Consider the following 26,517-nt stretch of genomic DNA (forward strand, 5'->3'; position numbering starts at 1 on the left):
TATATTCTGTGGTTTTTCTCCATCCAGGAAGAACCAACAGAGCATACTCCAGGTCCCCTCAATTAAAATATGTTATCTTTCAGGATGCAGAAAGTGTACCTTCTTGGTCACAGTGCCTACGCTCTGGAATTAGATCCTCCCTGAGAACTGGATGGTGTTCTGGAAGGCCTCAAAGACTGGGACTAATTGCCTATCACATAATAAAACATTTTTTGTAGTTCCTAAAAGATTATGTTTGGTTCAGAGGTTCTGAGAAATCAAAAGCACTTGGATTAATGGGTGAAACATGAATCTTGATGTTATTTTGTAGGATTTTTCCTTCTTCTGAGTTGAAATGTTATCCATTCACTCTTGAGTCAGCAGAAAACTATAACAACATGATTTATTTTTTGTCCATGTTGCCAATTTTTATCTTGACTCTGTTGCCACTGTTTCAAGCTGTTGATGTCACCTGATTTTTCATAAAGTGATTGGTGACAAAGCCTAATATATTTCATATACCTTGAGACTACCCTTAAATGGTGTCAAAATAAGGGAAACTGCCTTAACATTGGTAAAGCTAAAAATGTAAAAACTGTTTCATTCATGAGCTGGTGATGAAATGAAGGCAGCATCATGGGTATATAGCAAAAAAAAAAAAAAAAAAATGCTGCCAAGATATGTTTGTGCCATGATCAAGTAATGTTCTCCTTTCTTCAATTTTCTGCCCTTGTGACATTAATCAATACAGATTTTGAGTCTATCAATATTCCTTAGGATTGATAAATTCATCCTCCTAATTCCTTATCTTCATTCTTGACTTTCCTTATTTTAGCTGTAGCTTTCAATGTTTATAAGGTTTGGTTATAAGGCTGAGTTATTGAGTGGGTTTATACATACCTGTTCAAATATTTATTAAATTCTTCCATTTATAAAATATGTCCACTGGACATAAATATATACAAAACATGGACTTAGCATTTATTTTTATATACTTAAGAGTTATCCCTACCTATATATATATATGGAAATCAGTGCCATTGAACAGAATGAGGCTTCTGTTACTCATGGATGGGGTTGATTGGTAAATGTTTAGCTTGTCAATTATTTAAAATGCATCTAACTTACTCTGAACAATGTCCATTATCTTTTCCATCAGCTTATGCTAGCATGCCAAATAAAAGTATCTGGGGTGTTACTAATTTATTAATTCTATACTATTTAAGGGTAGAATTAGGGTAGATATACTCAGGGTAGATATACTCAGTATTACTAATATTTTAAAAGGCTTTAAGTAATCATCTGTTTGCTTATGAAGCCTGGATAATATATCACATACCACATGATAAAATGTCCTTGGACGATTTTCGTATAAATGTGCTTTCATACCTGTAGAAACAGGTATGCAGTATAGAGTAAATGGTGTTGCCAATTCTTTAATATTATCAATGGCATACAATGCATAATGCTTAGAAACTAGATTTATTTGTAAATGTATTTGTCCAGTTAATTTTAAGTAGGAAAAACACCACAATCAACTAACAACAGTAGCAAAAAATACACAATTATGCTATCATCTTGGGTGCGTTCCATAATATATTTCCACACAAATAAGTTTTAAGGTTGAAATAAGGGAGACATAAAGCATAGTTACTTATAAACTACATGTACACTATTTTAAAGGCTGAGTCAGTAATATGAACTCCTCTTCAGTATGTATGGCCGTCGGGCTTTGTTAACGTGTAATTGTCGTTTCAGAATGTATGGAGTTTTTCTCTTCATCAGATCTTTATCTTGACTTGCATTCTCTGGATCATAAATATCTTGTTGGAGCAACTGTTGGCAATAAGGAGAGAATATGGAATCACTATTTCCCGTGGAACAATTTTTCTGTGAGGAATGTGTCCATTTTTTCCTGAATCCTGCTAAAGGTAAAGGTAAAGGTTTCCCTTGACGTAAAGTCCAGTCGTGTCCGACTCTAGGGGGCGGTGCTCATCTCCGTTTCTAAGCCTTGGAGCCGGCGTTGTCCATAGGACACTTCCGGGTCATGTGGCCAGCATGACTCACGGAACGCCGTTACCTTCCCGCCGAAGCGGTACCAATTAATCTACTCACATTTGCATGTTTTCGAACTGCTTGGTGTGCAGGAGCTGGGATTAACAACGGGAGCTCACCCCGCCGCGCGGTTTCGAACCGCCGACCTTCCGATCGACAGCTCAGCGGTTTAACCCGCAGCGCCACCGCGTCCCCTAAATCCCTGAATCCTGCTACTTAGCAGAAATATGGATGAATATAGGACAATTAATTAATTTGAAAAAATAATAACACAACAGGCCAAGCTTATACAAATGAAGAAATACATTTCAGTATGATGGCCTGGGGAATTAAGCTAATTTCAGCCATTCAGCATGTATGCTGAAGGAGAAAGAAAGGAAGAGGAAAAAAAGGAAAGAACTTGTTTTCTTAAAACGTTGTTTTTTCCTTTCCTTTCTGCCTCTGTACTTTTACTTTTTTATTGTTAATACTGAATATATGCTTTGCATTTTGTTTTCAGTTGTAATGGGTAGCAAATTGGCACTAGAAGGGCAGGTCACAAATTTCCATACAAATAAAATAAATACTTTGGCACATTCTTAATGGCAGATTTTCTGAGCTTTGCTTCTCAGACTGATGACTGTACTCTAATGGTCCAAAGAGGTTCTGAAACTTTAGGTTAAAATGAAGTCCTGTTATTTTGTCCTAATAATTCAGCAGTCAAACTGTGAATGTCTTCTAAGAATAAATATATCAAACGGCCTGTTTTTGCTAAAATGATGGAAGATTTCACTAGTAACTTGCTAACTATAGTTCAAAGTCATTATGGAAATGAAAATAATAAACTACATGTACAGTATGAATCAAAAAGTTATTCCAATATAAAAAATATAAAGCAAAATTAGGGTGCTAATTGTTAATATTACCTCCCACTGCTGCAAGTTTCTGGTGTGGCAGACTTTTTGAAGCTGATACAGTGTCAACATTGCTTCCAAAGTAAAGCCCTCAGAAGTAGCAGGGAATTGTCTTCTCATCATAAAATCTTCTTCAGGGTCACCTGTTTCTTCTTCTGGATTGTTCAGGTTGTTTATGAAGTCACAAATATTCCAAAGTATTAGTTTCCACTGGGGAGTCTTTGCTTTGTTTATCTGAAAAAGGCAAAATCCAATGTGTAAATTATTTGTCAATCTATCAGCAGAAAGATATTATAGGAGGAGTGAGAGGAAGGTATAACTGAACTTCTATTATTTATTTTCAGAATCAAATGACCATTTTGATGGGAATAAGACATTATAGGAAGAACCACATACATAGTCTGAGGAGCAGGAAACTATTCTATCGTAAGCCAAAAAATGTATGCTACAAGTAAAGAAGAGTCAGACTACAGTAGATATATTCTCCAAAAAGCAGCCTGTATTTACCTGTTAAGATTATTAGAGATTCCCTCCCTACTTGGAAAGAAAGTGTGATAGTTGACAATTCAAAAACTGGATTATTGGGACGATCTCTGAACTTCTGTATCTAATCTGTAGCTGTATCTAAATTTGATTTAGATTTGAACTTGATAATTCAAACTAAAGTGGAGGAAGAATGTACTAAGTTTCAGACTGTGTACGCTCTGATGCATGCTGATGATGTACTGAACATGTACAAGAACTTAGGACCTACCAGTATACCAATACCTAACTGACAGACGGTAGACTGTAGCGATGAGCTTCTGAACAGATGAATCCACTAAAGTTGCCAAGGTTGAGAAACACTGCACTAGAGAAACAAAATTTGGCAAGGATGGCTATAAACATTATGTAGAACTGTAGTTTTCTTGAAAATAAAGCATCCTAGAATTTAAAATGTTCTATCTGAGGACTACTGGACCACTTTTATTTTCATTTTATTTACCATATTTTTATCACCGTCCATCTCCCTCATATGGAAATGAAACAGTTTAAAATTCAGTAAAATCATAAATAATATCATTCATCCATAAATATCAATATCAATAAATAAATATAAAATGTAATGAGATCCAAGTAATGTCAAATCTAATACCACCCAAAGGGGGACAAGACCGGCCTCGGCAGGACTAGGGAACTAACCAACCCCAAGAATGGCTCTTCCTCTCCCCACTCCAAGCATGGTGACAAAACCAGGTCTTCAATTGTTTCCTGAAGTCCAAGAGAGAGAAGGCTAGCTCACTTTACACTCATGCCGGTAGTAAGCATGCAATAATATAAAAAAAATCAAGGTCTGCCACTGTCTGGAGTGTGCTCTTAACTTCTTTATATTGCAAAGACTATACTTAATATGTAAGAGAAGGATGCAGTTTGAACTATGGGCATTGCTGTCCTTCCCTCAGTGACTCTAAAGGGGTAGAATCAGTGGCCTTATTGCTGTCATGCAGACTGCAAATCAGAAGCAGCATCGTCCAACACGTATAGGAAGTATGCTGCATTCAGTTTGTCCTGCCTTTTCCTTCCATCATGAAAGCCGCTTTTTCTCCTTTACTTCAGAATTTCATTCAGATTTTTTTAGATAGCCTTTCTGAGCTTAATTTGAAATGGCATATACTACTACTGCTAATATTATCTCTATGCCTATGTCTGTATTTTCAGCCAGATCAATCCACTGGAGAATGAAGGCCTCTTCATAGAAGGGTGTGGCCATGTTTTTACACTTTACACCTTAACCACTATACTACAGTGGCTCTTAGCTCTCTCTTTCTCTCTCTCTCTCTCTCTCTACCTCTACCTCTACCTCTACCTCTACCCCTCCCTCCCTTCCTCAAATATTCTTCCATCTTCCTGTTGCCATTTTGCAGTTAACAGTTTCCAAATGGAAAAAGCCGTATGGAAGATGTTCCCTTAGGACATTTTTTTCCATGGGATTTGAATGAAGCTTGAGAAACTAGGAAGTACGTAGTTCACTGGCAAGATGAGCGTACAATGAAAGAATATTTACAGACACACTAGTCAGCCACCAATTAATGGAATAGACTCATCAAAGTACTCAACTTTATGCACTGAAATTATCTTCTTCTTTAAAAGAATTTGCTTCATTCAAATTGAATGAAAGCTGATATAAAAAAATGCATTAAAATATTTGTACAGAACTTATTGGATTACATTTCTCCAGACTTCAGGATCTGACTAGAAACATAACTGGAATTATTGTTCAAGCCATGTGTGGTATATAAAAACTACATTCTCCTTGATTCTAAGAGTCACACCTAAGCTTTGGTAGCTCTAAATTCTGGCATTCTGATGATGCAGTTAGAATCAAGTTCTATGCACAATTAATTAAGACTTCAGATAATTAATAATGAATATTGCTGTAACTAAGAAAATGAATTAATTATAAAAGAAAACTAGCAGGTTTCTTCCATCCCTAGCTAATATATCTTCATCCACATCCTCTCCAGTGGAAGGGGAAACTTCTGCAAGATACATAATAGGAAAACAAAAAACAAAAAACCCTCAGCCATATTTCTACATGAGTATGGCTTGTCTGTTTTTATACAAAATGATCACAGTTGTAAATGGGCATAACTGGTGTTCATACTGTGCCATAAAAAAGTAATATGGTCTTGTCTTTCCAACTGAATAATAAGCTATCATATAAAAATCTGATCCCCATAGCTGTTCAGCACTAAACCAGCTCTAAACCATCATTCTGGAAAACTGTCTTATTACCTGGGATAGATTTAGGCATTGAAGAAATCCATATAAAATAGATTATATGAATGCCTAAATATATGTTTTCCAGAATAAATACAATTCAGTGAATCCAAAACTTAATTTTAGAAGGTTTATAGAAAGCTTTCTTTCTATTTTGAATTGTTTCTTGGACTTGTCTGATATTGCAGTACATAATTTAATTATGGTGTCAACTATCCTGCTAGGCAGGGAACAGATTTACATAACAGTGTTTTGAGATGTCTTTCTTGATGATAGAAAATTGGCACAACATGGCTAAAGAATTTGAATATGTCTTTCCTGCAATTTCAAACCAGGACATTATATAATTAAATATTTATGATGATCAAAAAAAACCCAAGATGCTTTTCTTTTCATAATAAAGTAGGATTGTTTTTGATACAATGTGGGAAACATGCACTCATTGTGATTAATTTGAACATTTTAATTATTCAGCAGGTGTATTCTTGTCTATTGGCATGGATAACTCTGTTCCACCTCTTTCTTGTGAAGGGAAGATGAGCCAGACTTTTTTTTTTTTTTTGAGAAATATTGGCACTGGGAAGCCACATTAGTTATTTGTATGCAAAAAGCTTCCAAGAGTATTTCACTCTTTCTTAATGCCATGTCTCCCTCTTTCTTGTTCTTCTTCTTCCCTGAGTCCACAGTTAATTGTATATACAAATGTGGTATTGATTTAATCACAATAATTCCTTATATTTGAATTTGTCTTTTGCAGCATTCAGAACATGAATAAAGGGCCTGTGACTCTCCCCAGCTTTGCCATTTTGAAAATCTCATAATTTTGCAAGCTCCCTATATGGGTCCCACACTCAAATGCGATATCACTTCACTGGAATATAAGTCAGAGGGTTCTCCTGGGGGACTGATGAGCAAAACTTGACCTGGGTACAGTACATCTAATTTCTTTCAGGACTAGCATCTACATGTATTTTCTCTGTGGCAAGTTTTTTATGGATCAGGCTGCAAGTCAAATTGACAACATTGTTACAAGTGTAGACAAGGAAAAGACCAGTACTGAACTCACAATATTTTGAATATTCAATCCCTTTAATATTCATAAAAGCTATAAAGTTATAGACATATATTACTAGATGTCAATAATAAGGCCTTAGAATGAAGCTTTATTGTTAGACACTGAGCAGAAATCAGCAACCTTTTCAGTGGCAGGAATTATTATGAGATTGTGTGGAATATAATAACTGTCCTCCCAATTAAAAACTATATTTAAACATACTATTTTTAAAAAAGCAAATAAATACATTTAAAATAAAATAAATTTGAAATAGCTGAAATATCCTATACCCTATTCAAGAACACAGAAACCTTAACAGATCTGGCTATTTCTGGAAGTTCTACCATGTTTTAATTGTAATCAGTAGGTTGACCCACTGCTGATTCTTCCTCTTGAAGCTTCCATCTTCCATCATGTCTAGCCAATTGCTCTGTATACTTTCTTGCTCCTCCCTTATATTGTGAAGGAGATAAGACAGTTCTGCCTAGTGTCCTACTTCTTTCTAGATTATGAAAAAAGAAATGGCTCTCCTATATGCAAAAGAACAAAGCACATTTCAACTCTCTGTTGTTGTTGTTTATTCGTTTAGTCGCTTCCGACTCTTCGTGACTTCATGGACCAGCCCACGCCAGAGCTTCCTGTCGGTCGTCAACATCCCCAGCTCCCCCAGGGACGAGTCCGTCACCTCTAGAATATCATCCATCCATCTTGCCCTTGGTCGGCCCCTCTTCCTTTTGCCTTCCACTCTCCCTAGCATCAGCATCTTCTCCAGGGTGTCCTGTCTTCTCATTATGTGGCCAAAGTATTTCAGTTTTGCCTTTAATATCATTCCCTCAAGTGAGCAGTCTGGCTTTATTTCCTGGAGGATGGACTGGTTTGATCTTCTTGCAGTCCAAGGCACTCTCAGAATTTTCCTCCAACACCACAGTTCAAAAGCATCGATCTTCCTTCGCTCAGCCTTCCTTATGGTCCAGCTCTCGCAGCCATATGTTACTACAGGGAACACCATTGCTTTAACTATGCGGGCCTTTGTTGTCAGTGTGATGTTTCTGCTCTTAACTATTTTATCGAGATTTGTCATTGCTCTTCTCCCAAGGATTAAGCGTCTTCTGATTTCCTGACTGCAGTCAGCATCTGCAGTAATCTTTGCACCTAGGAATACAAAGTCTTTCACTGCTTCTACATTTTCTCCCTCTATTTGCCAGTTATCAATCAAGCTGGTTGCCATAATCTTGGTTTTTTTGAGGTTTAGCTGCAAGCCAGCTTTTGCACTTTCTTCTTTCACCTTCATCATAAGGCTCCTCAGTTCCTCTTCACTTTCAGCCATCAAAGTGGTATCATCTGCATATCTGAGATTGTTAATGTTTCTTCCAGAGATTTTAACTCCAGCCTTGGATTCCTCAAGACCAGCTTGTCGCATGATGTGTTCTGCATAAAAGTTGAATAGGTAGGGTGAGAGATACAGCCCTGCCGTACTCCTTTCCCAATCTTAAACCAGTCCGTTGTTCCGTGGTCTGTTCTTACTGTTGCTACTTGGTCGTTATACAGATTCTTCAGGAGGCATACAAGATGACTTGGTATCCCCATACCACTAAGAACTTGCCACAATTTGTTATGGTCCACACAGTCAAAGGCTTTAGAATAGTCAATAAAACAGAAATAGATGTTTTTCTGAAACTCCCTGGCTTTTTCCATTATCCAGCGGATATTGGCAATTTGGTCTCTAGTTCCTCTGCCTTTTCTAAACCCAGCCTGTACATCTGGCAATTCTCGCTCCATGAACTGCTGAAGTCTACCTTGCAGGATCTTGAGCATTACCTTACTGGCATGTGAAATGAGTGCCACTGTTCGATAGTTTGACCATTCTTTAGTGTTTCCCTTTTTTGGTATGGGGATATAAGTTGATTTTTTCCAATCTGATGGCCATTCTTGTGTTTTCCAAATTTGCTGGCATATAGCATGCATTACCTTGACAGCATCATCTTGCAAGATTTTGAACAGTTCAGCTGGGATGCCGTCTTCTCCTGCTGCCTTGTTATTAGCAATGCTTCTTAAGGCCCACTCAACCTCACTCTTCAGGATGTCTGGCTCTAGCTCACTGACCACACCGTCAAAGCTATCCCCGATATTGTTATCCTTCCTATACAGGTCTTCTGTATATTCTTGCCACCTTTTCTTGATCTCTTCTTCTTCTGTTAGGTCCTTGCCATCTTTGTTTTTGATCATACCCATTTTTGCCTGGTATTTACCTCCAATGTTTCTAATTTTCTGGAAGAGGTCTCTTGTCCTTCCTATTCTATTGTCTTCTTCCACTTCCGCACATTGCTTGTTTAAAAATAATTCCTTATCTCTTCTGGCTAACCTCTGGAATTTTGCATTTAATTGGGCATATCTCCCCCTATCGCTGTTGCCTTTTGCTTTCCTTCTTTCTTGGGCTACTTCTAGTGTCTCAGCAGACAGCCATTTTGCCTTCTTGGTTTTCTCTTTCTTTGGGATGTATTTTGTTGCCGCCTCCTGAACAATGCTGCCAACTTCTGTCCAGAGTTCTTCCGGGACCCTATCTACTAAGTCCAGTCCCTTAAATCTATTCTTCACCTCCACTGCATATTCCTGAGGAATATTCGTGAGCTCATATCTAGCTGATCTGTGGGTCTTCCCTAATCTCTTTAGTCTGATCCTAAATTGTGCAAGAAGAAGTTCATGGTCTGAACTACAGTCAGCTCCAGGCCTAGTTTTTACCGACTGTACAGATGTCCGCCACCTTTGGCTGCAAAGGATGTAATCAATCTGATTTCGGTGTTGTCCATCTGGTGAAGTCCATGTGTAAAGCCGTCTCTTAGGTTGTTGGAAGAGAGTGTTTGTTGTGCAGAGTGAATTGTCTTGGCAAAATTCTATCAGCCTATGTCCTGCTTCGTTTTGTTCTCCCAGGCCATACTTACCTGTAATTCGAGGTGTCATTTGACTGCCCACCTTAGCATTCCAGTCTCCTGTGATGAAAATAACATCTCTTTTAGGCGTGTTGTCCAGTAGGTGCTGCAGATCCTCATAGAACTGCTCTACTTCAGCTTCTTCAGCATTTGTGGTTGGGGCGTATATTTGGATCACTGTGATGTTAGATGGCTTGCCCTGAATTCGAATTGAGATCATTCTGTCGTTTTTGGGGTTGTATCCAAGCACTGCTTTAGCCACTTTACTATTAATTATGAAGGCTACTCCATTTCTTCTGTGGTCCTCTTGTCCACAGTAGTAGATCTGGTGGTCATTTGATGTGAAGTGGCCCATTCCAGTCCATTTCAGTTCACTGACGCCCAGAATGTCTATCTTTAATCTTGACATCTCACCAATAACTACATCCAATTTGCCCTGGCTCATAGATCTTACATTCCAGGTTCCAATGGTGTGTTGATCCTTAGAACATCGGATTCGCCGTTCACCACCAGCACCATCGGCCGCTAACCGTCCTTTCGGCTTTGAGCTAGCTGCGTCATCACGTCTGGGGCTAGTTGAGCTCATCCTCTGTTCCTCCCCAGTAGCATTTTGACCATCTTCCGACCTGGGGGTCTCATCTTCCGATGGTATACCGACATATCTCTGGTTGTACTGATCCATTTAGTTTTCACGGCAAGAATACTGGGGTGGGTTGCCATTACCTTCCCCAGGGATCGCATTTAGTCTGACCTCTCTGTCATGACCTTCCCGTCTTGGGTGGCCCTTCACGGTTTAGCTCATGGCATCATTGAGGTGCTCAAGCTCCAGCACCACGACAAGGTAACGATCCTTTGCGGAGTTCAACTCTCTAGCTGTAAGCTTTTCAATAGCCTCTTAAGTTCTTCTGTTTGTTGTCTTTTAGATGCTTTTTGTTTTGTTTTGCTTTCTGAAAAGAATGAATTATAATCCAGGCATTATAATGATGACTGAAGCAGTTGATAATGTTTGCAATCACTAAAGGGATAAGTTGAGATTGCATTTAATAGAATAATTCCCTTGCCACTAATCAAGACCCCAGAAGTCAGAGATCTTTCCAATGTATCACTGTTTATCACAAGAATTGCCAGAAATGGCTGGGAAAATGAATTGTTTAATACCTTCCACAAACAACTCCCACCTGGGACTCAAGTTGCTCTCTCATAAGCTATTTGGTTTTAACTCCCCCCACCACCATCACCACCTCTTTACCCATGGATCCAATAACACAATAAAATTATTGAAAGGAAACTTTCACAGCATTTCCTCTGCCCTAGAGTCATCTGCACCAAAAAACCTTTCTGGAAATTCAGGATTAGGGGCTATAGAACCATGTTGTATGTGCTATGGGAACTGTCAGGGGGTAAATCATAGTCTCCCCTCCTATAGTGCAGTGCAGTGCTTAAGGCGCTGTATTAGGAGCACAGAGACCCAGGTTCTAGTTCATCCTCAGCCACAGAAGCTCACTTGTTGTCTCTGGGCCAGCCACTCTCTCTCAGCCCAACCTATCTCACAGGGTTGTTTGTGAGGGGAAAAAATGGGAGAAAAGCACATTATACACTCTCTTGAGCTTCTGAAAGAATCTGACAAATAAATAAATAAATAAACTTGCTCATACTTGGCAGAAGTCTGATATGCAACACAGCTCAATTTAAGAAGAACATTTAAAAACAGAATGATGTCATATGAAACAATTAATTGCTCTGTCTAAGTGAAGATACCATCACTTGTTATGTCTATGGCAGTTTGAACCCATTGCAATTTTTGCCACTTCCCACTTTTCCCATGTTTTTTTGGACATCCTTTTCTGCACTAAATGCCCTTGAAGCTCAGCGGTTATTGCTTGTTGACTAACATCTTTCCCTGAGACCTGTTGGCTATCAGTTCATCTCTCACAAGAACTGCTGGAGAGGTCAGGATTTTATTTTTTGAGATCTTAAATCCAAGTCTGATTTTGCATGTTTCCCTTAACCACCACAACCTTATTCATCTTGCTTCATCTTTTTCAATCCTCACTCCCCTCTACAGAGGGGCTTTAGCAGATATCAGGTAGTTACAAGGAGGAGACTATGGGAAATTTCCAAAAACAAATTTTATGTTCTAGGCCAATGTGGTTATTGCTGCCTCAACATTAGCGCAGAAATACTGAACATCACATAAATAAAACTGAGGCCCAAAATTGGACCCAGCTTAATAGAAGACGCTACGATTGGATGTTCTTAGCTTTTGAAGGTGATGTCAATAACAGTGATTATGGGGTGCTGGTGTTAAATATTCTTTCTCTTTGTAAGGTTGCTTGGTATCCTGGGTTGATATCCCAGGTTGATCAACTGATAGGAACTAATATTTAGGGAAAGAGACTAATTCAAGGTACACTGGTAGCCTTCAAAACTGAATGTGGCCCCCAGAACCACTCCAAAAATTGCACCAAATTTTAATTTTAAATGTGGCAGAAAGGGACAATCCTTGACTACCAGTGACATTATTTAGGTTAGGAGTGAAAGTAAGACTTACCAGATTTCAAAGGTGAGAGATGACACTAATCAAAGCCTTAAAATCATGACTCTTTTGTTCCAAGTGGGAGATTAGCTGTTTGTAACTGCATAAATTGACAACTGATCTAATCAAGATCACCTTCTTCTTTGCTGAGAAGCTCTTTAGATAAAATGCTTCCATATTAACTGGTCAAATAATTTTTACACTCATTTTTTTTTTCTGATCTCATCTCTTTTTACAAGCAAAATTCACTAATAATAAAGGAACTACAGAGATAAAATGATCCAGTTACATTTTAATGAGGGTCAGCCAAAATACAGATAATCCAGATATGATTAAAAGTTAAGCACACAAGCTCAGATCACCCAAAGGTTGAGAGATACTATGGTTCAAAGAATCTTGTGGCAAACTGATGAAATACTCAAATGTGAACAATTTATCCAGAGATGTGGGAACTTTGATTCCTCTCCGCCCTTTCATTTTCTTTGATTATTATGACTCATATGTATGTAAAATGTCCCTGTTAAAGACGGAAACATATTTTTAGTTTGTTGTACTCCCCCCATCCCACTATCACCCAACAATTGGTTATTTTCTATTTTTAAACAAAAAAATCTGGAATTTCTCTGTGGCAATAACTGAGATCATGTTGTATGGTGGAAAAAAGTTTTAGTATGGTACAATTACTTACTTTTCATGCAACTTTCACCATTTTTCAACCTCAAGCTCTTCCCTCTTGAATTAAAATGCCTTCTTTCTTAATAACATGAACATCTTGCCAGAAATCATGCAATTTCTTAAATTATATAACTATTCCAAACTGAATTGTTTGACTAGGCTGGAAGCCTTCTTGTTCCATGTTTCACTTTTATACTTCTTTTTGTCTCACAGTATACCTGCCAGGTTGTATTTTTCTTAAAGTCTCATAGAATTCTTTGTGCTGTTCAGTTTCAGAAAGCTGGAGGACTTCAGAGGCTAGCCCAAAATATTCAGTCTCCCAAAGGAAGATATATGCCAATGTAAAACAGTTACCTCATGATGCCATTCTCTGGTTTGATATGCTATCAATCAATATTTCATCTGGATGGGAAAGACTGCTGTCTTTCAGAACTTGGGGATGATGAAAAAAGGCTCACGTTCAAATACTTCCTCATAAATAAACAAGATTTTATTTTTAAAATCTGGCACTCAGGAGAACATTGTGTTGGCTACTCTGGCTGGGTTTGCTGGAAGTTGTAGTTCAGCAATATCTGAAAGACCACATGCCGAGCAACCATAGCAGTTAAAACTAACTTCAGCACAAGCAATAGGACAGAAGGCAGCAAATGTGTTTAGTGGGTGCAGGGCAAGCTACATAATACACACAGCTCTGTCTTCCACTAGAAGAGAATAGCTGGGGATAAAGGACTGATGGGAATGACTATGAAACAGCCATTCCTGCTGCACTGCGTAGACCTCTAGGGGGAACTCAAGGTAATTAAATCACTCTACTTATGGTAAGGCATTTGTACCTAAGAGAAATGTTGCCTCTGTCATATCTATCTATCTATCTATCTATCTATCCATCCATCCATCCATCCATCCATCCATCCATCCATTTATATTTCCAATGTTGTCACTGCCCATGTCCCTTAAAAGGGGGACTGTGGGCAGTTCCTTTTTCTATTTCTTTCTTTCTCTTTCTCTATTTCTCTCTGGGCATATGTATGGAATAAAAATAAAAATACACATACACAAACTTACATACTGTGCCTTGCATATTTCAGAAGAAAACTGTATAACAAACACAAAATAAAATATTTCAGCATTTGCTGACTAAAATCTATGAAACTGTACAGGACAGTATATTTTAATGGTTAAAGAAATCCCATATTTTGGTTTGCATGTTTGGTGAAATCAGTTCGCTCTTCTTTTTTTAATAACATCAATTTGTTTCATTTAGGATTGATTCCCTGCTCTCATCTGGGTTTTCTTCCCCCTTTTCCATTTATTAACTAGCTTTTCTAAAAGTTATTTCTATTTTTCTTTGGAAACCTATAAAAGCTATAGACCTTTGAATTTAATCTCAAGATAAATATTTTTCTAGCCATTGCTAGAAATGGAAAATTATTTTTCTTAATTTTGACCATCTTGCCCAACAAAGATTATTCCCACTATATAATAGCTCAATTTAAAGATCAAAGAGAAGAAATTGCTATCACAGCACTCATGTGGAGGTATTTATCTTTGGTCTGAGATCCTAAAGAACTAATACAATTCAGAGAAAACAAAACTGAGTTACATGGACAAAAATCTAAAATAGTAATGGCTTGTTTGTTGTTTATTCATTCAGTCACTTCCGACTCTTCATGACTTCATGTACCAGCCCACACCAGAGCTTCCTGTCGGTCGTCAACACCCCTAGCTCCCCCAGGGACAAGTCTGTCACCTCTAGAATATCATCCATCCATCTGTCATGAGTACTGATGGTGAGCAGGAGGGGGCCTCTATCCAGGGGGGAAAACGCATGTGTAGTACTGAGGAATTAAGCAGCCATTCAAAGAGACACAGATCAGACCCGCCTTAACTTTTGGGGTTTATCTGTCTGGGTTTTCCCATGCTTCTTCAGTTTGTTAGGATTCTGTCTTATGTAGCAGTAATAAACACTAGAGACCTACTCCTTGTCTCAGCGTGATTCCTGACTGTTAGGACACCATCTTCCCCTTGGTCAGCCCCTCTTCCTTTTGCCTTCCACTCTCCCTAGCATCAGCATCTTCTCCAGGGTGTCCTATCTTCTCATTATGTGGCCAAAGCACTTCAGTTTTGCCTTTAATATCATTCCCTCACGTCAGAAGTCTGGCTTTATTTCCTGGAGTATGGACTGGTTTGATCTTCTTGCAGTCCAAGGCACTCTCAGAATTTTCCTCCAACACCACAGTTCAAAAGCATCTATATTCCTTCTCTCAGCCTTCCTTATGGTCCAGCTCTTGCAGCCATATGTTACTACTGGGAATACCATTGCTTTAACTATGCGGACCTTTGTTGTCAGTGTGATGTCTCTGTTCTTGACAATTTTATTGAGATTTGTCATTGCTCTTCTCCCAAGGATTAAGCGTCTTCTGATTTCCTGACTGCAGTCAGCATCTGCAGTAATCTTCGCACCTAGAAATACAAAGTCTTTCACTGCTTCTACATTTTCTCCCTCTATTTGCCAGTTATCAATCAAGCTGGTTGCCATAATCTTGTTTTTGAGATTTAGCTGCAAGCCAGCTTTTCCACTTTCTTCTTTCACCTTCATCATAAGGCTCCTCAGTTCCCCTTCACTTTCAGCCATCAAAGTGGTATCATATGCATATCTGAGATTGTTAATGTTTCTTCCAGCGATTTTAACTCCAGCCTTGGATTCCTCAAGCCCAGCATGTCGCATGATGTGTTCTGCGTACAAGTTGAATAGGTAGGGTGAGAGTATACAGCCCTGCTGTACTCCTTTACCAATCTTAAACCAGTCCATTGTTCCATGGTCTGTTCTTACCGTTGCTACTTGGTCGTAATACAGATTTATCAGGAGGCATACAAGATGACTTGGTATCCCCATACTGCTAAGAACTTGCCACAATTTGTTATGGTCCACACAGTCAAAGGCTTTAGAAGGGTCAATAAAACAGAAATAGATGTTTTTCTGAAACTCCCTGGCTTTTTCCGTTATCCAGCAGATATTGGCAATTTGGTCCCCAGTTCCTCTGCCTTTTCTAAACCCAGCTTGTATATCTGGCAATTCTCACTCTATGAATCGCTGAAGTCTATATTTGATAATATTCTTCCATTTTGGCGGATTGATTTCAACTGGCATTTAGGAAACTATGAGTTCTATTTGTGTAGCAGATTTTATTTAAAAACAGTTACAGACTTATTTGGCCCATTGAGACTTTTTTCCCCAGGAAATGCTCCCTTTCTTTTATGAAATTGAAACTTTCCATGTCAGTTTCATATAATTATTGAACAATTACTCAGTTTCAGAACATTTGTTTATTAATCTTGTTTCTTGGCAGAAGGAAAAATTGAACAAATCTGAACAAAATTCAACCCCCCCCCCCAAATCTTACACACTCTACTTATCACATAAACATAAAAGTTGACTTGAAAATAATATGTGAAGTAAAATGCTGCAGTTCCTGTAACTGATCATATTTTATAGTTCATGCATGTGCATTAAGGCTATATGAAGTGGGTGGGTGCTCCCCTTCATCAAAGCATGGAAGCAGCATGCTTCTCTGTAAAACACCTCTTCCAGCAGATCACTTATATTTTCATTTTCAGAGATTTCATTACCTGCATAGGTAGTATCTTCAGTGCTATGATTTTGAAGAGTCAGAGATTGACGGGAGAATCAATCTCCTCCAAGATCATAGCAGTGAAATTATTGCCTAGGCAGTAGCAAAAATGAAAAACTAAGCTCAGAGAACTCCTATAACCCAACCCTGGACTATTCTCTACAACTGCAGTTTGTTTTCTTGTCTTTCCTCCAATGAAGCAATGTGGCCACTCTGTTCTGCTGTTTAAAATTGGGAGGGGGCATGTCACTTTGTGAGGAAGTTTCAGATGGTTACTTTACATGAACCTTCACTGAAGAGAAGAATCTCTTCAAGCATTTGCTTAGCTCCTATTTCTATATGTGTGCATGGCTGTGTGAGTACCATTCTTACTATTGGGGTTTTAAAGAGGCTCTGGAAATGTACAGAGTACGGGTTTTTGCATTTGCGTAGAATCCGTGAGTGTATGCTTTCATTTAAGTATTTCTTATATTCTTAATTGCAAACTATGTGCATCAATGATGTACATGTGTTTAACTGTGCACAGCATTAGAATTAATTTTGTACAGACAGATCACATTTTACTTAAATGATTACCTGATTTACCATGCAACCATTCATATTATGACAGAGCGCTCCCAATTTCACATGTTTAAAGTGCCTGAGAACATGGATTGTCAAGCCTTAAAAAAAATCTGTCCCATCGAATTTCCCACCCTGAAAGGTGATGTCTTGCTACCTATTGAGGCTCTTTGCTGCCTTCAGAACATGGGGCACCTTTGTATTGACATTTTCTAGGGGCTTAAGATTTATTTGCTTCTTTGTTTTAAATGTCCTGTAAATCTAACCAAACATTCCACATCTGCCTTCTTAGTGCTTCTCTTCACATTTCTGGTTTGACAGAAGGCTATCTCCTAATCTATAACCTTGTTGTTTATAGCAAAGTGTGAAGGAGGAGGGTATAATTTGATCTTTGGTTGATGGTTTGCAATAGAACAGCTTGATTGATTTATCAGTTGTCCTGCCCATCATCTGGATTTTAATATTATAGTCTGGAAATTGAGAATATATTTCTTACTAATCCAGAGTCTTATTAATTTAGTGAATGCTTTATGTTTTCCAGAAAAAAAAACAACTTTACTTTGGAATAAGCATATAGAGAAAGAGATGACATTTATTCAATTTAGAATAAGAGGAGCAATAGTAGATCCTATCATAACTAATGCCATTGCTGGATGCAGAGTATGATATTACAGAAGTATGCAATGATCTAGAAAGGTCAGAAATAGCAGTCATCCAAATTTTGGGTGATGGAACTAAAAGGTAATAATATTGGCCGCAGCTTGCCAAAATTGGAAGGAAATGCATCCATTTCTTTCTTTCTTGTTCCTGGAAAAATATAGCCAGCTGTGTATCAGAACTTCGTGTTTATGTAATAAATCTTTTGACAGAAAAGTATTGACTATTTGCTTATATTCTCAAATCACAGATGAAAGAGTGTTTAGATTATTTGGGAAGGGGGGAATTATATGCCTGTCAAAGCAGATGTTCTACATTTTGAATCTATGAGATCCTGGGATGATTCGATAAAATAAGACACCAAAATTCTGTTGCACACTAAATGATTTGTGTTGTATGGATAAAGTTAATAATTCCTTGTAAGGATTTGATTGCTTTGGTGTGTTCATTTTGTATCATTAAAAAAAAAGCTAATATTGTTATGTGACTTGAGGTTAACATAGCTTTCATCAAGCAAATTCTGTCTAGAAATATATTTTCTGCCAATAAATTAACATTATCCCATAATTTTCTTTTAGTGGGAATGCATTAGCTAGTTAAGGAATGTATCCATACTACAGATAATAAGATATTATTTGGCACTGTCTCTTTATCCACGTTTGCTCTTATTTATTGTATTTGAATTAAAAGTCTTTTTTTCCCCCATATCTGGGAGTTCCTAGCACTCAACATTTATGTGTAGTATTACTATACATTAAAACATCTATGTTTCCTATGAGTATCCCTGAATCCTAAAAGGAGGGACAAAAAAAAAAAAAAAGCATTACCTTTGATGTATACATATTGGTCAATAAATCAGTTTCCAAGGCTTTCATTTCCTCTTCTGAATCTGCAAGTTAAACAGAAACATATGTTTACTACTGCATTATAAATCTCTGGCATTTGGGTTTCACATATAGGATTTAGGAATACACTTTAAAGAGAGTTTAGGGTTAAGAACTGACTAAAATAAATGCTTGGCAAGTGTTCCATATATGTTTCTTAATTTATGCCATCACATTGGAAGAAATAAGTTTAGTAATGAAAACAGCTTATTAGTGGTCAACTGCAACATTTAAAGATCTGATCATCAATAGGGAAAGCAATAGGATATGGGATTAGACTGAGTTTCTAAATTAAGTTGCTTCTGCACTGACAGGCTGTAAATGTTTAAAAGAAATTCCTACTTTATAGATGATAGATAGATAGATAGATAGATAGATAGATAGATAGATAGATAGATAGATAGATATTATACTTTCAAACACCCTTTCAATGGAAGCCAGTTAACAAGTATCTTCTACAGGGAATATTTAGAGTTGTTCAAGAAATATTCATATATTTCACACAGATACATAACTGCTTACTACAATGGATACTGTATATGCAACATGAAAAGAGATTTATAGTTTTAGTGAGTCTAATTGAACTTTCTGGTCATTGCCATGTTCAGTGTTAGAAGGACTTGAAGAATATGCCATAATAAAAAAATAAAAAAATAAAAGAAGAACGAAATGTTAAAGGGGAAACTATGACTTCATCATCATCATCATCATCATCATCTAAACTCTATGGTTCAGTGTAATTCTGAGTGACAAAACATCAGTCCTATGCACATTGAAAATAAGTCCAGTTGATTTGGATAGCTGTAATCTTGCAATTTGTTGTTGTTGCTGCTGTTGTTCCATGACTTTCAATAGGCCCAAATCATTACTAACTTTAGTTGGGTGAGATCAGTAATGAACAGTATATTCCTAACTGAAAAACAGCAAATGGTACTACCTCAGCATGATAAATGCATACAGTATGATTAATATATTGATTTTATCTAGATTCTCAATACAGTACGATACAACTAGTTTATGTTACAAAATAGGGAATCTACAGTATATCTCCTTCAGTAAAGGATTGTTACCTTGTCGTGGTGCTGGAGCTTGAGCACCTCAATGATGCCATGAGCTAAACCGTGAAGGGCCACCCAAGACGGGAAGGTCATGACAGAGAGGTCAGACTAAATGTGATCCCTGGGGAAGGTAATGGCAACCCACCCCAGTATTCTTGCTGTGAAAACTAAATGGATCAGTACAACCAGAGATATGTCGGTATACCATCGGAAGATGAGACCCCCAGGTCGGAAGATGGTCAAAATGCTACTGGGGAGGAACAGAGGATGACTTCAACTAGCCCCAGACTTGATGACGCAGCTAGCTCAAAGCCAAAAGGACGGCTAGCAGCCAATGGTGCTGGTGGTGAACGGCAAATCCGATGTTCTAAGGATCAACACAACGTTGGAACCTGGAATGTAAGATCTATGAGCCAGGGCAAATTGGATGTGGTTATTGGTGAGATGTCAAGATTAAAGATAAACATTTTGGCATCAGTGAACTGAAATGGACTGGAATGGGCCACTTCACATCAAATGACCACTAGATCTACTACTGTGGACAAGAGGACCACAGAAGAAATGGAGTAGCGTTCATAATTAATAGTCAAGTGGCTAAAGCAGTGCTTGGATACAATCCAAAAAACGATAGAAGGATCTCAATTCGAATTCAGGACAAGCCATCTAACATCACAGTGATCCAAATATACACTCCAACCACAGATGCTGAAGAAGCTGAAGTAGAGCAGTTCTATGAGGATCTGCAGCACCTACTGGACAACACGCCTAAGAGAGATGTTATTTTCATCACATGAGACTGGAATGCCAAGGTGGACAGTCAAATGACACCTGGAATTACAGGTAAGCATGGCCTGGGAGAAGAAAACGAAGCAGGACATAGGCTGATAGAATTTTGCCAAGACAACTCACTCTGCATAACAAACACTCTCTTCCAACAACCTAAGAGACGGCTTTATACATGGACTTCATCAGATGGACAAGACCGAAATCAGATTGACTACATCCTTTGCAGCCAAAGGTGGCAGACCTCTATAGAGTCGGTAAAAACAAGACCTGGATCTGACTGTAGTTCAGATCACGAACTTCTTATTGCAAAATTTAGGATCAGACTAAAGAGATTAGGGAAGACCCACAGATCAGCTAGATATGAGCTCACTAATATTCCTAAGGAATATGCAGTGGAGGTGAAGAATAGATTTAAGGGACTGGACTAGTAGATAGGGTCCCAGAAGAACTATGGACAGAAGTCCGCTAGTTCAGGAGGTGGCAACAAAATACATCCCAAGGAAAGAGAAAACCAAGAAGGCAAAATGGCTGTCTGCTGAGACACTAGAAGTAGCCCAAGAAAGAAGGAACGCAAAAGGCAACAGTGATAGGGGGAGATATGCCCAATTAAATGCAAAATTCCAGAGGTTAGCCAGAAGAGATAAGGAATTATTTTTAAACAAGCAATGAGTGGAAGTGGAAGAAGACAATAGAATAGGAAGGACAAGAGACCTCTTCCAGAAAATTAGAAACATTGGAGGCAAATTCCAGGCCAAAATGGGTATGATCAAAAACAAAGATGGCAAGGACCTAACAGAAGAAGAAGAGATCAAGAAAAGGTGGCAAGAATATACAGAAGACCTCTATAGGAAGGATAACAATATCGGGGATAGCTTTGACGATGTCGTCAGTGAGCTAGAGCCAGACATCCTGAAGAGTGAGGTTGAATGGGCCTTAAGAAGCATTGCTAATAACAAGGCAGCAGGAGACAACGGCATCCCAGCTGAACTGTTCAAAATCTTGCAAGATGATGCTGTCAAGGTAATGCATGCTACATGCCAGCACATTTGGAAAGCACAAGAATGGCCATCAGACTGGAAAAAATCAACTTATATCCCCATACCAAAAAAGGGAAACACTAAAGAATGTTAAAACTATCGAACAGTGGCACTCATTTCACATGCCAGTAGGGTAATGCTCAAGATCCTGCAAGGTAGACTTCAGCAATTCATAGAGCAAGAATTGCCAGATGTACAATCTGGGTTTAGAAAAGGCAGAGGAACTAGGGACCTAATTGCCAATATCCTCTGGATAATGGAAAAAGCCAGGGAGTTTCAGAAAAACATTTCTGTTTTATTGACTCTTCTAAAGCCTTTGACTGTGTGGACCATAACAAATTGTGGCAAGTTCTTAGTGGTATGGGGATACCAAGTCATCTCGTATGCCTCCTGAAGAATCGGTATAACGACCAAGTAGCAACAGTAAGAACATACCACAGAACAACGGACTGGTTTAAGATTGGGAAAGGAGTATGGCAGGGCTGTATACTCTCACCCTACCTATTCAACTTGTATGCAGAACACATCATGCGACATGCTGGGCTTGAGGAATCCAAGGCTGGAGTTAAAATCTCTGGAAGAAACATTAACAATCTCAGATATGCAGATGATACCACTTTGATGGCTGAAAGTGAAGAGGAACTGAGGAGCCTTATAATGAAGGTGAAAGAAGAAAGTGGAAAAGCTGGCTTGCAGCTAAACCTCAAAAAAAAACCCAACATTATGGCAACCAGCTTGATCGATAACTGGCAAATAGAGGGAGAAAATGTAGAAGCTGTGAAGGACTTTGTATTTCTAGGTGCAACGATTACTGCAGATGCTGACTGCAGTCAGGAAATCAGAAGGCGCTTAATCCTTGGGAGAAGAGCAATGACAAATCTCGATAAAATAGTTAAGAGCAGAGACATCACACTGACAACAAAGGTCTGCATAGTTAAAGCAATGGTGTTCCCCGTAGTAACATATGGCTGCAAGAGCTGGACCATAAGGAAGGCTGAGAAGGAAGATCGATGCTTTTGAACTGTGGTGTTGGAGGAAAATTCTGAGAGTGGCTTGGACTGCAAGAAGATCAAACCAGTCCATCCTCCAGGAAATAAAGCCAGACTGCTCACTTGAGGGAATGATATTAAAGGCAAAACTGAAATACTTTGGCCACATAATGAGAAGACAGGATACCCTGGAGAAGATGCTGATGCTAGGGAGAGTGGAGGGCAAAAGGAAGAGGGGCCTACCAAGGACAAGATGGATGGATGATATTCTAGAGGTGATGGATTCATCCCTGGGGGAGCTGGGGGTGTTGACGACCGACAGGAAGCTCTGGCGTGGGCTGGTCCATGAAGTCACGAAGAGTCGGAAGCGACTAAATGAATAAACAACAACAACAGTATATCTCATGGAAATCAGTGCTAAAATCTCTCTGTTTTTAAAATGTTAATGCAATTGAAAGGCAATATAGTACAGACAGACCACAAAAAGCATAAAACATTATTTCTATATAATAAAATGCTACCAAGAGAGCAGGAAGCCAGAAAATAAAAGAAATAAATTGGGAAGTAGGTGTTGGCATTTTAAAAATTATCTATAAGGATGGAAGGTGAATGAAAAATAATATACTGTCATGGATCTATTTTTCAGGGTTATGCAGTGATCCAGATTTGAAGAAGAAACTATGATATGGAACATATGAGCATGCTCATATTAAACTTGTGGACATTGCCTTATATCAAATTCATTTTTTCCCAGGACCATGCATTGAGTCCAGAAAAAGAGAAAGCTCTGAATCATTTTTCCCCCTTTGAATCCAAATTACTGCATAGACCTAGTATTTATAGGAAGACCAATCCTTAAAATACTAATGACAAAGACTTCAGAACACAAAAGCTCAGGAAATAGGGCATGGGGAACAGGGGAAATTATCTGGACAGGATCCAAACATGATATTATGGAAACATATTTCATCAGAGTAAAGTGAAAACTACACACACAGTGGTAATCCTACTGAGAAGAAGCTAATCATTTTCATCAGACTGTTTTCCAGTTCACATACTGACTAGTTCTTATGATAAATTTAACTGTGATCAGGGCTTCTCAGACCCTCAGTGAGATCACTGCTCCTCAGATATTCATGGATCACAGCAAAGTTATAATCATTATCATTATTTCCATTAATTTTCCTGAAACATTTTATTGGTTTTCATTTAATCTTACCCTTTGGATAAATGAAATTCTAGATAATTTATGCTTGGATTGTGTCCATTATGATCCAACTCAAGGAATAGCAGTATTGTCTAATGTTTGAAAAAGTGTATCATTGATTTATACTAATAATCATTTTCCAATTTGCAAAAGAAAAAGGAACGGTCTTCCACTGAACAGCATAGTTGCTTTTATCTTAATTGTGGTCATGTAATTATATTCCTTTATATGACTACATTATGCCTTTAAGGCTGTAATCAGAACACCTATTAAAATCAAGTTTAGAAATTCAAAAAATTGAAACAGGAATATTGCCCTCAGTGATATTAAAATAAAGCTTAAGTACTATTACTTTGCTTATTGATTTAGACTGTTACGTTACCCAAATATTTGAAATTATTCTGCAGTTTAGTAATGAGTTATAGCTAAATTTGAATTTTTAAAGGTATATTCAATATATTGGATTAAAATACATCAATCTGCAGGACAAATAATATTATATACAATTCTAAAATATGCTTTGGAAACAAAATTTGGCAGCCATAGCTTAGTATAAAACTAGGCATGTGAAGCCTGACTGATTTGAAAAGAACTTAATAGATTCATTGCAACTGTACATTTAATTATGATTGTTGATCTTAAGATGCCCACATAAATAGCCAAAAATGAGTGTGTATGGCATAAGCATATGATTGCCCAAGAGTTTTATGTAAAGTTATTTATAGAGTTTCGAACTGGACTTGGAGTCAGATTTTGATCGATGGCTTTTCTCTTAATTATTTTTGAAATAGATGATTAAACAGTGATAAACTGTCATAGCATCAATCTTTTTTTTAATCCCTTGTGTATGTATCTGTGTGTATGTACTGTACATGTCTTTGTGTTTGTATGTACACAAACACATGTTGTAGACTACTATATATATGAGTAATTCTAGGTTTAGAATTTTGTTTAAAGGTAAATATATATTCCAATAATTATTGGTGGATAAAGAACAATTTTAAGGGGAAGGGTGAATTTAGTTATATTGCATTAAAAATTCATCTATGTATCATTATGTAGAAATATCTCCTACTTTATTCATCCAAACCTAGAGTTACTCATCTACACTAACAGTTCTAGTCCTTTGACTTTTAACATAGTCTTTGATGGATTTCAAGTTTCTGCTATCCGTATATGAGAGAACTGCAATTTGTTCTTTCAGTAAATCCTCTGTATTTTTTTTTTGGGGGGCGGATATTTTCCTTTGCAGTTATATCATATCCTTTATCATGATTACCTCTGCATAGAGCACTGTCATAACTATTTTATCACTGGGAAATAAAAAAAAATGACTTTCCCTAAACATTGCACAAAATTCTATGCATTTATTTTTTTGACCTGTAAATATGAATATTGATTGCCTTGGCACAACTTTTGTTCCTTTGAGAATTTTGCATCAAGATTCCAGATCTATGTAGATTTGTATTACTATATACACAGGGTATAATATTCACTCCATTCCTTTCCCCTGCTAATTTGCTTCTGCTGTGAATAGCAGATCTTGGAGTTTTAGCTTAAAACCAATATTAACCCTACAAGCCTCAGGCTTACCCATTTTCGACATTTAATTCATCTTCTTATGATAGATGTGTAATGAACTCTGTGCACTCACATCTCCCAAGGTTTGGATTATGCTTATCAGCCTTCTGTAGTGTAATACCTTTCATATTTGCTGGGATTACAATTGACAGAATGAGAAGAATTGTAGTTCTAATATATCTGGGGAATACCATGCTAGGGAAGACTGATCCGTGAGAATCTATGATGAACTGTGAGCTTCCACTCTCCCAATCCAAGCCAAAAAGGCCAGGGGTAGAAGTAGGAATCTCTCAGCCCTTCTAGATAGACCAGACTGGGCAATGAAAGTTATTAATAACTTTAACTAATAACTACTTTTATTATAAGGTTACAGTATCAGAAACTTCCAAGTCTGAATGTGTCTCCCTCCCCGCCCCTCCCTCCCTTTATCTTCAAGAGAACTAAGAAGAATCAAGCCTGAGACACTTTCTCAAATTACATTTCTGCCTTTTTTTATCTGATGGTTGTCTTGGTTGTGGCTCTTCCTCCTGCTCCTCAAGGATATTTCTACAGTCCATTACAGAATCCAAAACATCCGGAGACTGGAAGCATGGAACTTCCTCTTCCCTGTGCTAACTCACAGGTGTCTTTTAATAGGTCTCCAAATCTGGTCCCTGCCCTAGGATGATCTGCCTCAAAGAACCCCTCCAGAAAGAGAGTAGGTAATTAGATACAGTTAACCTGTTTTTAAGAGTCAGACTGATAAATGAACAGGTTAAAAACCCTTTCCAGAAACTTGTATTTGTTCCTCTATTTAACTAGGTTTTAATCCAACAGATTCTCTCTCAAAGCAGTTACTCAAGAAGAACTGGTTTATATTCTATATTTGAAGTGGAACTTTTTGATATTGACCAGAAATTGGCCTTCCTGCACTGGGCAACACAAACTCCTCCCATTCTAGCAGCACTACTCGATTAGTCCAAATCCTTCTCCCAATCGGAAGGGAAGCCGAGAGAGAGAGGGAGAGAGCGAGCGCACCTCGGAGCTCACCTGAGGCCAGGCTCCAGGAAGCCGACGCCAGCAGCACCGCGCACACCAGCTGCATCTTCACCATTCTTGCCATCCACGCCTTCGCTCTCGCTCTCCCTCTATAGAGTGAAGTCCATCCACAAAAAGGCAAGCTAACTGGCTGTGTGATAGAGAGTCGAGCAGAAAGAGGACCGCTGCCTTGAGCTGATTGTTGAAGTACTGGACCCTAAAGGGAGCT

The 26,517-nt window shown here is 38.0% G+C and overlaps 1 protein-coding gene across 2 annotated transcripts; it reads right to left on the reverse strand.

The window, feature by feature from the left end:
• Positions 1–1,401: 1,401 nt before the first annotated feature.
• Positions 1,402–26,517, reverse strand: NTS (neurotensin). 2 transcript variants are annotated; one of them, XM_063308387.1, is made up of 4 exons: positions 26,301–26,517; positions 18,557–18,618; positions 2,940–3,161; positions 1,402–1,815 (listed from the first exon to the last, which is right to left on the reverse strand). In XM_063308387.1, exons 1-4 carry the CDS (start codon positions 26,371–26,373, stop codon positions 1,669–1,671), a joined length of 504 nt encoding a protein of 167 aa, XP_063164457.1. In that variant the 5' UTR covers positions 26,374–26,517; the 3' UTR covers positions 1,402–1,668. The 2 variants fall into 2 exon arrangements, with proteins under 2 accessions (XP_063164457.1, XP_063164456.1); XM_063308386.1 differs by having other exon boundaries at positions 26,289–26,517.

This window comes from Candoia aspera, chromosome 7 (assembly GCF_035149785.1).
Source record: "Candoia aspera isolate rCanAsp1 chromosome 7, rCanAsp1.hap2, whole genome shotgun sequence".
NCBI lineage: Eukaryota > Metazoa > Chordata > Lepidosauria > Squamata > Boidae > Candoia > Candoia aspera.

Excerpts from the sequence above, each read along its gene's own strand:
- NTS (XM_063308386.1), bottom strand. The coding sequence starts at position 26,373 with ATGGCAAGAATGGTGAAGATGCAGCTGGTGTGCGCGGTGCTGCTGGCG. Across the intron at positions 3,162-18,556 it reads CCAATATGTATACATCAAAG|ATAAACAAAGCAAAGACTCC; the intron begins GTAATGCTTTTT and ends TGCCTTTTTCAG. Across the intron at positions 1,816-2,939 it reads GAAACTTGCAGCAGTGGGAG|TTGCTCCAACAAGATATTTA; the intron begins GTAATATTAACA and ends TATTGCCAACAG.